Source organism: Quercus suber, unplaced genomic scaffold (genome assembly GCF_002906115.3).
Source record: "Quercus suber isolate HL8 unplaced genomic scaffold, Cork oak 2.0 scaffold_281, whole genome shotgun sequence".
Classification (NCBI taxonomy): Eukaryota; Viridiplantae; Streptophyta; class Magnoliopsida; order Fagales; family Fagaceae; genus Quercus; species Quercus suber.
Genome location: NW_027069737.1, coordinates 143696 through 159074, shown reverse-complemented (window position 1 = coordinate 159074; position 15379 = coordinate 143696). Strand labels below are relative to the sequence as shown.

General features: G+C 32.2%; 2 protein-coding genes across 2 annotated transcripts; one reads left to right on the top strand and one right to left on the bottom strand.

The window, feature by feature from the left end:
- LOC112004722 (pentatricopeptide repeat-containing protein At4g38010) lies at positions 1-2348 on the bottom strand. Its single transcript, XM_024036963.2, has one exon. The coding sequence runs from the start codon at positions 1974-1976 to the stop codon at positions 183-185; it is 1794 nt and encodes a 597-aa protein (XP_023892731.2). The 5' UTR covers positions 1977-2348; the 3' UTR covers positions 1-182.
- Positions 2349-6448: 4100 nt separating this feature from the next.
- On the top strand, positions 6449-8121 carry LOC112004671 (transcription factor TCP19). The gene has a single exon (XM_024036910.2). It carries the CDS (start codon positions 6835-6837, stop codon positions 7957-7959), a length of 1125 nt encoding a protein of 374 aa, XP_023892678.2. The 5' UTR covers positions 6449-6834; the 3' UTR covers positions 7960-8121.
- The last annotated feature ends 7258 nt before the right edge of the window (positions 8122-15379 follow it).

The following is a 15379-nucleotide window of genomic DNA, read 5'->3' as shown; positions in this document are numbered from 1 at the left end:
TGTTGTACATGTATGAACAATTGATTAATCAAAATTACTAGATGACAATCAGTCTCTTTCCTTGATGGAACACAGGCTACTATTTTGGAAAACAAGAAAATGGCATAAAGTTATTAGAATGTTACATTAAAATCTAATTTGGAAAAAAAAAGAGGCTCTTCAACTTTGCAACAAAATTATACTCATCTGATCAAGAATGGGTCTGAAAAATTCCCTTCAAGATAGACTTGATTAGCAAGGATGTTTAACAATTTATGCACATCCTCATTTTGAGGGTGGCTAGTATCACCAGCAAGAAATTCATAAGCATTACCATCCACCTCTATAACACTTGATCCAGGGGCCTTTTTTATTCCCTTCTCCTTCATCAACCTCCTTACCGTTGTTACTTCAGCCCATCTTTGATTGGTAGCGTATATATTGGATAGGAGCACATATATCCCACTATCTTGTGACTCATGTTTTGGGAGTCGATCTAATATATCTTGAGAGAGTTCAATATGTCCATTGGCTTTGCAAGCACTGAGAAGAGCTCCCCATATCAGCACATCAGGTTGCATGGGCATAGATTTTATCAGCTCCTGAGCTTCATTCAAGAGTCCAGCCCTACAGAGCATATCAACCATGCATCCATAGTGCTCTAACCTGGGAGAAAGATTATGTTGTTGACTTACCATTTGATAGAAGTATCTACGACCTTCATCAACCAAGCCAGAATGACAGCAAGCTATCAAAATAGAAAGAAATGTCACCTCGTTGGGCCTCATACCTGATCTAATCATTTCTTCAAAATGTTTGAGCGCCTCATGCCCATGCCCATGCATTGCTAGACCCCCTAGCAAGGCATTCCATGTATAGACATTCTTATAAGGCATCTCATTGAAGGTCCTTAATGCCATCTCTACACAGCCACACTTTGCATACATGTCAATCATAGCTGTTCCAATATGAGTATCCCATTTGATGCCCCTAAGATAAATATATTCATTGATCCATCTGCCATAATCAAGAGCCCCAAGACTGGCACAAGCTGAGAGCACAGTAGTAAGTAGAAACCCATCAGGTTCAATGCCTGAACCATGCATTTTGTGAAACAACTCTAATGACTCTTTGGGATGTTCACATTGCACCAATCCACTGATCATAGTAGTCCATGATACAATATCCCTCTCAGGGAGCTCATCAAAGATTTTCTTTGCTTCACACAAACACTCACACTTGACATACATATCCATGAGAGCATTGCCAACCACCAAATCCATCCCAACACGCTTAAAAATTAATCCATGAATCCCCCTCCCCAAACTCAAATATCCCATTCGCCCACAAGCCACAAGCACACTTACAAAAGTTGCAACATTTGGCTTCGCATCCATCCTCGAAAACAAAGCTACAGCCTCATCAAACAATCCTGACCTCACATACCCAGATATCAAACCAGTCCAAGACACCACATCTCTCACAAGCATGTCATCAAACACCTTAGTAGCAGCACAAAAAACACCACAAACACTATAGAAATGCACAAGTGAGTTTCCCACAAATGCATCACCTAAAAAACCCGTTTTAACAACCACCCCATGAATCTGTCTACCCTCTCCACTCCCTGAAAACTTGGTGCAAGATTTCAAAACCACTGGAAATGTGTACTTATCAGGCATAAATCCATCCCTAACTATCCTTCTATATATCAAAACTGCTGCCTCAGGCATGTCGCTACCAGCATAACTAGTTATTAGCAAATTACATGGGAATGAGCTTGTACACCAATCAATTTGCTTCAAAAGATCACAACCATATTCAACATATTCAACAAATTTTCCAAAGAACTCGGCAACTTTGTTAACTACCAACTCATCACGAACAATGCCTGATGTTAGTAATTGTGCATGGATTTGCTTGAAAGGTCTAAAATTGTTGCATCTATGAATGAAATCTAAAAGAACCCATTTCCTAGAAAGCATGGTGTTGCTCATATCGGTCACACCAACCCCATTTTGTGAAAAAACTCCGCAACTTTTTTTTCTTTAACCAAATATCCCACACATATTCATTACAAACCCAACTATTTGATAACCCTTTTGCACGCAACTGACTACAGTTTAAGCTCAAACCTTAAAGAATAGTATAACAGAAGCCATTGCTGACCATGACAGTGAAACACAGGTAAATTTAGATGAAGTGGGAGCATTCAGCACTCATGTTGTGATTGAAATTCATAGTTTCTTTTAAGAAAAGCTAAGTGGGAATGTGAATTTCATTGTTGTAGTGAATCTCTAAACACAGGTTTTTGTAAATTCCTTCTCAAAAAAAAAGGTTTTTGTAAATTGGCACTGTCCAACGGTAAAACCGTAAGGAGTACACCCGGGTTTAATAGTCTCGGAAGTGCGATGCTTGGAATGGAACAACGACTTTCGTTATAAACGACAACACTTCTACTGACCGTACACGTAACATATTTCTCGTTAAACGACATCATGTTGTAGGCTGAGCGACATTTTGATAAATTAAAAAAAAAAAAAAGGTGCAAGAAAATTTAGACATCATTTAAAAAAAATGCGGACCTACTGAGGAAGAAATTCAATGTATTTGTATTAAACACTTCTCTCGATCTTCGGACGGCTTTTTTTTTTTTTTTTTTTTTATATAAGATAAAAATTTTACTTCAACATAATTTAAGTGCATAAATATATAAAATTCTCTCTAAATATTTGAACTCACCGTTACCTCATATCATATAAATATTTATCCTTGTAAAATTAACACTACACAAAACGTGTACAAAATCCTTAAGAAGCTAATTGTCACTTTCACTAATTACTAACACTAATTGAATTGATAGCCTTCAATCTTCATGCGTTAAAACTTTAACGATTGCTCTTGACTAATATAACTATAGGATGGTAGGATTAGGCTTTCACACGTCCTATCATCTTTGACAAAGGAGAGGGAGATTAGACCAAAGCCTTTCACTCAAGCCTTTAAGGCCCCTATGAATACCCCTAATGAATTGAAAAGCAGAGAGAGAGAGAGGACTAATCGGTAGTAGCTAACTAGGTGGGTTTGGGTGGTTAGCACCCCCAGCAAGCAAGCCCATTTACTGGTATAGAAATAGAAATTAGAATAATAGATAGAGAGAGAGAGAGAGATTCTCAAAGCATTAAATAGAGTGATCCCCACTAGACCCTCAAGTCATGAGTGCTTTGTTTAACCTCGGCTTGGGCCGGGAAGGAACTCAGTATCTATCTCCTAGTGTAAAAAAGCTTCATTATTGGGCTAGTTCTTGGTCTTGGGCATTATAAAGTAGTTCCTACTTCCTACCAGGGATATGATGAACTAAGTTTTGGATTTTTGAAGCTATATTTTAAGTTGAGCTCCCTAAAACTACGAGTTAACCTCTCAAAAGATAAAATGAAGTTAGATATTTTAAATTGATCAATAAAAGAGTTCTTCAAGGAAGTTATGAATGAGAATAAAGCTATGAATGTATTATAGAGGCAATAAAAATGTCTAAGACTTACGTTTTAGTATAAAAAACTCTTTATAGTCCTTTTTTTTTTTTTTTTTTTTTTGAGAATTAACTCCTTATAGTTCTTAATAGTTAATACTGTATGACAATCTCTCGGTGAGATATATGTGATCTTATCTGAAAAGTAAATATATAGCTAAATTTTATAATTTTAAAAGCTCAAAAGAGAAATTGAACTCAAGAACTTTCTTTTTTCCATAAGAATTCAAGAACTTTAAGTGGTGTTAGTTTACTTCTTTTTTCATACGGTATGAAAATTTTGACTGGATTTTTTTTTTAAATAAAATACATACCTATACCTATATGCATATATGTCTATGTGTGTTTCTATATATACTTTCAATTATTTTTTAGATTAAAAACTGGCCCCCTAAAGAAAAATTCATAGTTCCGCCCAATAAAGAAAATTAATTGTATTTTGTTTTACATTTATGACTATCTTAATTCTCAGGTGTACATGGGCAATAAATTTTTAGTTAAGCCTGTATTTTCTATAAATTTAGTTAATTAGGAAAATTCATTTTGTTTATGGGTTTGTGAATGCTCTTATTTCCTTTTATGCTTCCTTATGCTTTATCTATTGTTTTACAGCAAAATTGTTTCATCTTTGAAAATTAGTGGAATTGATTCGATATAAGCCATGATAAAATGAGGCATGAAATATGGTTCTACAATAGAGAAATGCAGATAGTTTCCAAAATAAGTTTTCCATTAAGTACACCGAGTTGTCATGACCTAACCACGAAGTTAATTCCCTCAATGAATAAGCCTTTGTGACATGCCAACTCACTATTGCATTCTTTTGGCTTGAAACTTGAGAAACTCTTATCTTGATAAGCTCCAAATTCGAGTAAAAAACATATTTCTTACTATGCATACGGCCATGGTTTTCTACAATGTTTTTTTTGTTAGCTTTATTTGCCTAATATATTTTCATTTGTTGGCAACTTCTTATTGTAAATATCTTAAATTGTCCGATCTGGTTTCCTTATGTATTTTGCAAAATTTTCCAAAAATTTACTATGCATTGAACATTTTTTATATTTTCTTAGGAGTATGTCTCACGCGTGTGAGATCTGCCCTACATGAAAGGAGTATTACACATGCCCCTTTTTCAACAAGCTGGCCATAGGGAAGAGAGATAGAGAGAGAGATTTATTTTGCTAAAATAAGTATATGTATATATGATCACCGTCAAATTTCCATAATTATAAATGTTTATGGTGTAATTTATAATAAAAGAAACAAAATATAAAATGAATACAAAAGAAAAAAAAAATCAATTAATTACATGAAATACCTAAATATAAAATAAATCACTAAGAGATTGGATGAAATATTTACTAAGAATTTTGTGTCTCAACTGGCACATGTCGTTGTTTCTAACAAAGAAATTGAAGGTTTAAATTCTCTCCCTTTCATTATATTTATTGAATTATCAAAAAAAAAAAATTAGTATATAAAATATTTATGTTCAAAGCTATGTACATATAATTAAAAAGTCTTTAACTCAACTAAGACCTCTTAATGTTTCTAACGAGAATAGCCTGCTTCATTCAGCGGGCTCACAAGAGAGTGAGAGACCGAGGATTCACACAGTAATTCATTAATTCTATAAGCTATTTGTTGTTCGTAATAAAATATTAATTATTTATAAATTTCTCCATTTTTTGACTCATTAAGTATTACTTTCTGGCTGTTAAATGTGGACAAAAACAACTGCAAAATATCCAGCTACTGTGGAATGGTCTTTTGCCATTTCTAAACCTGATCAAGCTGTATTCAAATACAATAATAAGACTAATGTACTTGCTCCATCCATTGAGAAATGTGATTGAGTTGGAGCTTGTTTCCCACGTGACTAACCCACCCCAATAGCAATGGCAAATTTATGTTTCAGATTAAAAATAAAAAGACTCTTCGCAATATCTTAACGTACATGATCTGATGATCACAATTTTTGTTTAGCAAAAAAAAAAAAAAAAAAGATGATCACAATTTTTTTTATATTTCACGAATTGAGAGTTTAGTGAAACTACAAATAAATGCATCATTGCCAATTGCCATTTTAGTTTACAAAATCATGACCCATAATTTTTTTGAGATAAAATTTTAATTCATAGCATCCGTTCTTAATGATTACTTATTATCACCAAACCAAAACACTAATTAGTTTTAGTGTAGGCAGAAATCGAATTTCAAAACTCTTATTTGACAATATAACTAAAACTAACTAAAACCCACAATCATAATCCATTCTAACTGGAACCCACAATGATAACCCATTCTAATTTTTATATGCAAAGGTTATCCACTATTTGATCCAAAATAAATTGGATTGATTGCAATTGATTCATTCTATTATATTAATTAAATTTAGGATAAACAAGAATCTCTCATTCAATTTTTCATTTTATTCAAATTGGAAGACGGTATTTGTAGAATGTTACTATTATTAAGTCTATTAAAAGTTAGAATAAAATGTTACTATTTTATTGATCTAATCACTGAAACCAATTGCTTAATTTTGACTAATCAAAAATCAAATTTGACCCATAACGGCGATGTGGCGTGATATAATTGGCTCATACACCAAAAATAAAAATAGATAATAATATTATTGGTTTAGGACCACACTCACCAGAGTGCACTGCGCTGCAAATTATAAAATAAATCACACTCTCTCTGACAAAACTATAATTATATATTTCCTAATTAATAATAATAGTAAATAATTAAATAAACCATGCTATCCCAATTCCCCAATCACCCACTAAACCTAAGACCCACTACGTGTCACCATCTCCGGGACCCATGATTTCTCCAAGTAATCCCAACCGTTTGATCTCCTTCTCCCCTAAAAATAAATAGGAATTGAGATTTGAGAGGGCCCCCCTCGCTGGCAATTAGGATAAGTGGGGCTGAGGTTCATGTTCCTATCTAGGGTTTCTTCTTCTCTCTCTGTGTTTCTTAATCCTAATCCTTATTCTCTTATATATTTTTATATATTTACAAAAACCATTTCTTTTTTTCTTTTTTCTTTTTTATTATCATTTTGACCAATCCTTCTTTCAATTCCTAAGAATCACTCCCTCCAATTCCCAATCCTCCACAGTGCCTTAAAAAACACTGTGCTTCCTCATCTCTCTTTTGAATTTGAAAGTTGAAACCATTAGGCCAACCAAAAAAAAAAAAAAAAAATCTGGGTTTGGTTCAAAAGTCAAAACTTGTTTCTGGGTCTTTGTTAAATCCTTGAAAAATTGTTGCTTTTGTAGTTGAAGATCGTCAAGATTGAAGATTTGGGTATGGACCAAAAAGAAGAAGAAACACCTAACAATCAAAGTCCATCACAAACCCCAGCACCGGTGGACCCGCCGCCGCCGCTAAAAGAAGAGGTTATAGAGAGCGAGCAAGACGACCTGTCGTCGTCCCCGTTACAGCTAAACGACACGATGAGTCTCATCCAGGTTCCAATATCGGCTTCATCAAGAGCAGTGGTGGCGGCAGCGGCAAAGGCAAAGAGACCCTCAAAAGACAGGCACACAAAAGTGGAGGGTAGAGGCCGTAGGATCCGTATGCCCGCCACGTGTGCGGCCAGGATCTTCCAGCTGACACGCGAGCTTGGCCACAGGTCAGACGGTGAGACTATCAAATGGCTACTCGAACATGCGGAGCCAGCTATAATTCAAGCCACGGGGACTGGAACTGTGCCAGCTATTGCTGTCTCTGTGAATGGTACGCTGAAAATTCCAACAACCTCTCCTTCTAACCCAGATGGTGAAGACGACATTATTGACGAGGACAACAGCAATAGCAACGACAACAACGTTGTGCAAAGAAAACGCAGAAGAAGAGCGTCACAGAGCCGTGATTTTATCAACGTGAATGAGCGTGTTGCTTCTGTTTCTGCTGGGTTAGCACCAATAGCACCATTGCCTATGTGGCCTTTGAGTGTGGGAGCTCATAATAATAATAATAGCAATGGTCATGGTGGGCCATTTTTTATGTTCCCAAATGGGTCTATTAATCATCATCAGGCACAATTGTGGGCTATTCCAGCGGGTGCGACTCCTATATTCAACGTGCAAGCAAGACCCATATCTAATTTTGTGTCAGCTATGCAAGTGCAAGTGCCACCTGGTGCTGGTGCTGGTGCTGGTGGGGTTCATGTTCAATTGGGTGAGGTGCAGGGTTCGACTGCTGGTTCTATTTCAAGTGGTGGTGGTGGTGCTACGGGTTCGGGGAGTTGTTCATCTATGGCGCCCAGTTCGAGTTCCGGGACCAGTGGTGGTCCTACAACTAGTAATAATAATAATAGTACTGGTACGACTCAGATGCTTAGGGATTTTTCAATGGAGATTTATGAGAGGAAGGAGCTTCCATTCTTGGGTCGGATTGGGAATTCACAAACACCATGTTCAAAACCATGAGGGTAACAAGGGGGGGGTAAAGAGTTGTTATAGGGTTTTAGACTCTTTTTTTTTTTTTAATAAAAAAAATTTAAGAAATAGATTAGTCCACTTTTTGTTATCTGGGTTTTACTTATTCAAGGCCAGATACTTTGTATTTTGTCCTTAATTTTGCTTCTTCTTTTTTCCCTTGCTTTATTATCTTTTTTTCTTTCAATTCGCTAGATTTTATAAGATGTGTCCTACTAATAACATTATTATTATGCATATGATGAAAAAAAAAAAATTAACTCTCATAGTGTGGATTCCATATGCCAAATATGAGAAAGAAAATACATATACATATCCATACTACTATGAGAAAGAGGATGTAAATATACATATCCATACTATGAGAAAGAGGATGTAAATATCATATATATATATATATATATATATATAAGATAATGGATTTTGTTGATTAGGGAATTAGGAAATACTTTTATAAAAATTTTATGAGAAGGAAATAAAGTAACTATTTTTTTTTTGGTCAGTTTTTTATATTTTCTTTTATAAAAATGGTATCAAAATTTTCGTAAAATTGTTTATTAACAAATGTTTTAAAAACATCCATTAACTAGACCCTAAGATAATTATTGATATGACTGAATTGATAGACTTATTAGATTTTTAGTTAATGACTTTTTAACGGTTCTGTTAATGACTTTCTAACGGTTTTTGCTTGGGTCTATTGTTTTATCTACTAATAACCGCTTCTATTATTTGAGAAGATACTAATAACAACTTGATGCACCAATAGTTAGGAAATTTTTTATAACTTTTAGAGCATTTTCATCCAAGATTCTAAAAAAGTTATATTTTACAACCTCAAAACCTACTTTATTTATTTTACCATTTCATCTTACAACTCATCCAATATCCTAGTTTCTATTTTTATATACAACTCATTAAAATAATATAAACTATAACATCAAATAATGTAAAAAAAAATCATGTTTCTCTCTCTTCTCCTTCATTTCTTTTTCCTCTCTTTACCTTTCTCAATTAAAATAATAGTATTTTTTTTTACATCCAAGTGAATAGTTGGTTCTATATATAAGAACCAACTGTTCACAGGTTCTAAAATTTTTTAAGAATCCATACCCAAATAGAGCAATATTTTTGAAGTTTTTGATGTAAAATAGCAATTGAGGGTGTTTACACCTCCCAATGCTAGTGCTCTTAATAATTAAGAAATAAGATATGGAGTTCCGAATCATAGATATAGGAGATCACAAAAGATGCTAGGTATAATTTTTAGGTTAAATCTTATTACACACTCTTTAATGCACACTTCAATACACATATCTTATGAAATCATGTTTTCAAACACACAAAGAAAAATTTCAAATAACCGAACATTATGTATGTATTCACTACATTTGGTGTGTAACTATCATTGTTCTAATTTTTATCAAATTTTTATCTATCGAGTCTTATGTATTGAAATTCCCTAAAAAAATAGTCTTATGTATTGCTAGTGGGTGAGAATGTGGTCACGTGAGTTGAGGACCTGCACGTGCAAAGTGGGTCTTTGATAGACTTATTTTATATTTGCCGTATGCATTGATGGTGGGTCGCCCCAACAAGAAAGGGTAACCCCAGAAAAGGGAGGGGTGGGGTGGAAGGGGTCCAGCAAGGAACTAAAAAGTCACCTCAGTAGGGTGATACACGTGTGCGGTGGGTCCTAGTTTTTGGAAAGTGTAACAATGAAATGGTGGGGGTCCACTGAGTTTGTGGGTCAAACAAAAAGAAAAGGTGAGGTGGTCCGTGGACCAAGCCGAGTGGTTCAATGTAGGCCACGACTTGTAGACATGTGACCGTCTGCGTGGGGCACGTGGCCCTAGGATAGATTGGGACCACCCCACCCCCACACACCTTGTTCTTTGACCTCGTGGACGTGGTACTGGTCCTCACCTACACCTCCCATCTATATGCTTTGCTTTTTTGAATACCAGCTGGCCTTTTCTGACACAGCATTTTATATGATTTAAGAAGGAATATGGGATCAATTTTCGTTCATATTAATAATTAATTAATATTTTAGTTTAATAATAAAAAGTACAATCACTAGAAGTAAATATTATAAATTGAAATTTTATATTAAAAAAATAATTATAAAGGTTAGTTTAATGTGTAAAATTTTTTCTTGATTTTGGCTTATCTTAAAAATTGATTTTATTAAAAGTAAATATTATAGATTGAAAATTTATATAAGAAAAAAAAAGTTATAACAGTTAGTTTAACGTCTAAATTTTTTTCTTGATTTTTGCTTATATTAAAAATTAATTAATATCTTAGTTTCTTGTCCAATTAGAAATTTGGATTCAATCTATGACTAAACTTAAAACTAAAAATGAATTAGTATTTTAACCAATTATTATAGAGTGAATATTACATATTAAAATCCCTTCATTTATATATATATATTAAGGGTTAGGTTCAAATTACATCTGGTGTAACTCTAAGTAATGTTACACCACTCAATATCTTGTTATAGAATTCATATTTTGAAAATCTCACCGTTGAATTACATGTTCTATATATTCTTAACATTTATACCAATTTTTATGTCAATTAGATATTATTTACCATTCAATCCGTAAACTCGTTTTTTATGCATTATTTTAAATTACAAAAACTTGAATTTAAACAGTTGATTAATAACATGACTATTAATCTTTGAACACCTTAAAATTTTCAAACATGGAGAATATACAAAGATAATATAACCTAACGATGGATTTGTCAAAATTTATGTCAAATTAAAAAATATTGAGTGATGTAATATCACTTAGAGTTATAGTAAGTGTAATTTGAACCTAACTCATATATTAAATATTTAAATATTACAAATTTTACTATATTAACTACATACTAAGAACCGTCAATAGCGTTGTATATCAACTAATTGACATATCAACGTGTTTTTAACTAACAGCAAAATGAAAGGGACAAATGTCTAAGATCTAAATACACATGACTCTTAAACATATGTCTCTTTTTCTTTTTGTTGGCACATACTCATATATGCAGCAATTACCGCAACAAAACATTTCTCATTAAAAAATAACCTTATAAACACCCATCATAAAAAATAAAGGCGACCAATAAATATTCTTGGTAAAGCTTTATATTTTCCAAACTATCCGTGTGGGGACCTCTAACCTTTTGCTAGGTTCTTGCACGTGGACCCCGTTTTATGTGAAGCATTTCCTTCCAAGCTTCATTTTTTTTTTTTTTTTCATTTAACAAATCTCTTGAATTTAGATTATTGTAAATGTGGGTCCATAGAATATGATGAGGACGAGGTGATGCAGTCATATTTGAATGTATTGTTGGAGCCTTGGAGGATGCTGATTTTATACGGCGTTCATATGTTTCTGTTTAACAAAAGTTTTCATTCTCATGTCTCAGCAAATATATATAATTATATATAAGTGTCGGTTTGATCAAACTAATTTTTCCTTTGCTAATTTTATTTAATAAAAAAGTTAAAGCAAAATAAAATTGTATTTTTTTTTTTTTGAATCATTGAAGTTTTTAAAAATATGTAAATAAAGAAATAATCAATATAAGGGGAAAAACAAACATTAAAATGCAAGTCAAATGGATACACTAAATGATTATCCGTAAATTTTAATATTTTATACATGTATTTCATTTCTGTTCTACAATATTTTATGTTTGGTAAAACTTAGTTTTAATGAAGTGTAAATGAATTAATTGATTTTATAAAATAATTTGGTGTTTAAAGACTCTAAACAAATACATGTTTATAACTCATTTGGGAGGGGAAAAATAAATTGAACGAGATTATAAGGGATATTCTACAAATTCGCTTATTTGGGAGTTTAGTAAGAATGAATGGAATTATTATGACTTATAAGCAAGGTTTTCAGACCCAAATCGTTCATTGAACCGTAAAAAGGAGAGGTTCAAGGTTTTTGAGGTCGAACCGGGGTCGAACCATGATAACATCATAATTAATTTAATTAGGACAAAGTTTAGCTACAAAATCGATTGTAGGCTTAGGCTACAAACTCACTCAATATCTTTTTATTGGAGACGAGTTTTGACAAATCCACCATTGGATTGCATCTTCTTCTTATATTCTCCATGTTTGCAAAATTTCAAGAAAATTGAAGATCAATAACTATGTCATCAATAAATTTTTAAATTGCAAGTTTTTGTAATTTAAAATTATGCATAAAATATAAGATTATAAATTATATAGTAAATGATATCCGATTGACACAAAAATTGACATGCGCATTAAGAGCGTAAAGAACATGTAATTTAACGGTTAGATTTTCAAAATATGCAGTAATATTTATTTTATTGAGTAAGTTTGTAGCCTAAGGCTACAACCAATTTTGTAGCTAAACTTTATCCATTTAATAATTAATAAAAGCCTAAATATAGATATTAAATTTATAAAACTAGCAAAATTGACTAATATATCTATATATGTGAGGGAAATTTAATGATTTTCAAGCATAGATTTAATAATTAAATAAGAAAGTTAATAAAATAAAATAAAATAATAACCATGAAAACATTAAAATTTATGATTAATTTTTGAAGTAAAGTTGAATATCTTTGAAGGATTTTAATTATAAATTTTTTTTATTCCTTGTAAGAGATGGATAATTTAATTAAGTAGAATAAAATTGTGTTAAGTTGTTTTTATAAAACAAAATATAAAAATAAATTGCTAAGGGGTTGGACCGCATGGTTCTTGCCACTGGTTCTGCATGAACCATGCAGTCTAACCCCGGTTTTAGAGGTTCATGGAATTACCACATATACCAGATTCTCTATGCTTAAAAAATCGGATTTCAATCTGGTTCTCGGTTTTCACAGTCTGACCTCCCGGTCCAGTCCGGGTTTGAAAACCTTGCTTATAAGAAGAAGCTTATTTTATTCTATTTATTTACTAGTCGTTAACCCGTGTGATGCACGAGATAGTTAAATAAAATTATAATTAACCAATCTCACGTTAAAAATAAAATAAAATAAAATAAATAAAAAAGGGCTAAAAGAATTAGTGAAAGATTGATTTGACCGCCAAGAATTTAAAAGAAAAAAAGATTGAGAAAGAAAAAGAATGTTTAATGTTACATTAAAAGTGTAATGTTGGAAACTAAAGTAACATTAGAGACAATGGGGAAACTATTTGCAAAGAGGATTGCAATAGCCTCACTACACAAGTCCACTTTTTGCTCTAATTTATTTTGCAAATCATACACTATCAATAATTTCAATAAACACTATTGCTAAATTTGCTGTTTACTGAAACAAATTTGATGTAAAGCCAAACATTAGGCTTTCTAGGGATTCAACAAATACATTTTTAGCATTTTGAAAAGATGATTGACAATAGCTTTTGAAACTTGAACATTTGTTTTTATAAAGAATATGCACAAATTGTGAATGGTTTTCATGTATATAGCTAATTTAAAAAGAAAAAAAAAAGTGTGAACAATCAAATTATTATTAAGTAATTGTTTGTATTTATCTCAAAAGTCATACCCTTGTATAAATACATTAACTATTTTATATATACATATATATTATAGCTGTGGGGACAATTTTTGCTTCAAAGGCCAAGGGCTAGACCATGGTTGGAATCTTAGGCAATTTTTGTTGTCCCACATAGGAAATAAAGTCTTCCTCTTTGCACCTTATAAGGCATGAACCAATGGTCTAGCCTTTGGCCTTTGAAGCAAAAATTGTCCCCACAATAGCCTATTATATACTATATAGTATATAGATTATATATAACATTCTTTATCTCTACAACACGGTAAAACTTTTAACTTTTTTTTTTTATACCAGACGAAGAACTTTTACAACACAAAATTTGGAATTTGTCTTGCTACCATATTAGCAAATTCCTTGCATTCAATTAGTACATAGTCTGAAGTTTAAAAAAAAAAAAAAAAAAAACACAGTAAAACTTTAAACTTGACAGCCACAAGTTTTATTTTTATTTTTATTTTTTTTAATGAAATCAATAGACAGCCACATGTTTAGAAGTCAAGGAACTTAAATTGTTGAAGTAGAGCAACAAGTTTATATAGCACACAGTTTCGCAAAAGTCAAAAGAAAGACAACAAAAGCAATAAACCACTTAACAGTAACTAAACAAAGCGCGAGAGAGATATATACCAATGGTGCTGGCTTGAACTGGAGCTAGAGTTGAGATGACGACATGTGGTGAGCAACTGGCGGTGCGAGTGCATAGCATAGACACAGTAATATAGTTTAATTTGTTTGTTTGTTTGTTTGTTTTTGTTTTTGCTTTTGTTTTTTTTTTTAAATAATGATCTAGGATGATTTAGAATGCATTATCTGGGGTTTTTTGTGTGTTAGTATTTAGATGTAAAGGGCCATGGAGTGAAGGATTTACCAAACATATTGGGGGTTTTTCTAAAACTATCAGGTTGAAGTTAAACAGAGAGAGTGGCAAAGATACAAACTTGATGGCTATGGTGGCTGATAGTGACGGCAACGAACAACAGTGGCTATGTCATGGGTGGGAAAGAGAGAAGAAAATTGGGGAGGGTGTTTGGGGTTTTCAATATTTTTCCGGAAGAGATTTGTTTTCGTGTTTCACAGAAAACCTATAGGCTATAGTCGGGTTTGTCAAAGGTTTCCTGTAGTATTTACTATTTAGTTTAAAAAATTAATTTTTTTTTTATAAATTAAAATGATGATGTGGAAAATTGTGGGAGTTTCAAAGGTTTCGGTTATATATATATATATATATAGATAAGCATTCCTACTTGTAAGAAGATGTTTATTTTATTCTATTCATTTATAAGCATTTCTTGCAAAAATAGGAAGAATACTCATTTCTTTAAATAAATGAAATGTGAAATATAATTGTATATTTGCCTTATTTTGATAAAAGACAAATAAGATGTGAGTGATGTAATGGTCAAATGATGAATGGTATGACAATAAATTATATTAGTGGTTAATATCATTCATCATTTTTGCAAGGAATTTTCTCAGAACCAGACCGGACTGAGAGGTCGAACCATAAAAATTGGTTTTTTAAGCATAAAGAACTGGGCATATATGGCAATTTCGTGAACCCCTAAAATCGGGGTTGGACCGCACGAACCGGTGGCAAGAATTGTGTAGTTCAACCCCCTAGCAATTTTTTTTTAAAATTTTTTATTTATAAAAACAACTTAACACAACTTTATTCTATTTAATTAAATTATCCATCTCTTACAAGGAATAAAAAAAATTATAATTAAAATCTTTCAAAGATATTCAACTTTACTTCAAAAATTAATCATAAATTTTAATGTTTTCATGGTTATTATTTTATTTTATTAACTTTCTTATTTAATTATTAAATATATGCTTGAAAATCATTAAATTT

Bases quoted from the DNA above. Each gene is read 5' to 3' on its own strand.
- LOC112004722 (XM_024036963.2), bottom strand. From the start codon at position 1,976: ATGAGCAACACCATGCTTTCTAGGAAATGGGTTCTTTTAGATTTCATT.
- LOC112004671 (XM_024036910.2), top strand. From the start codon at position 6,835: ATGGACCAAAAAGAAGAAGAAACACCTAACAATCAAAGTCCATCACAA.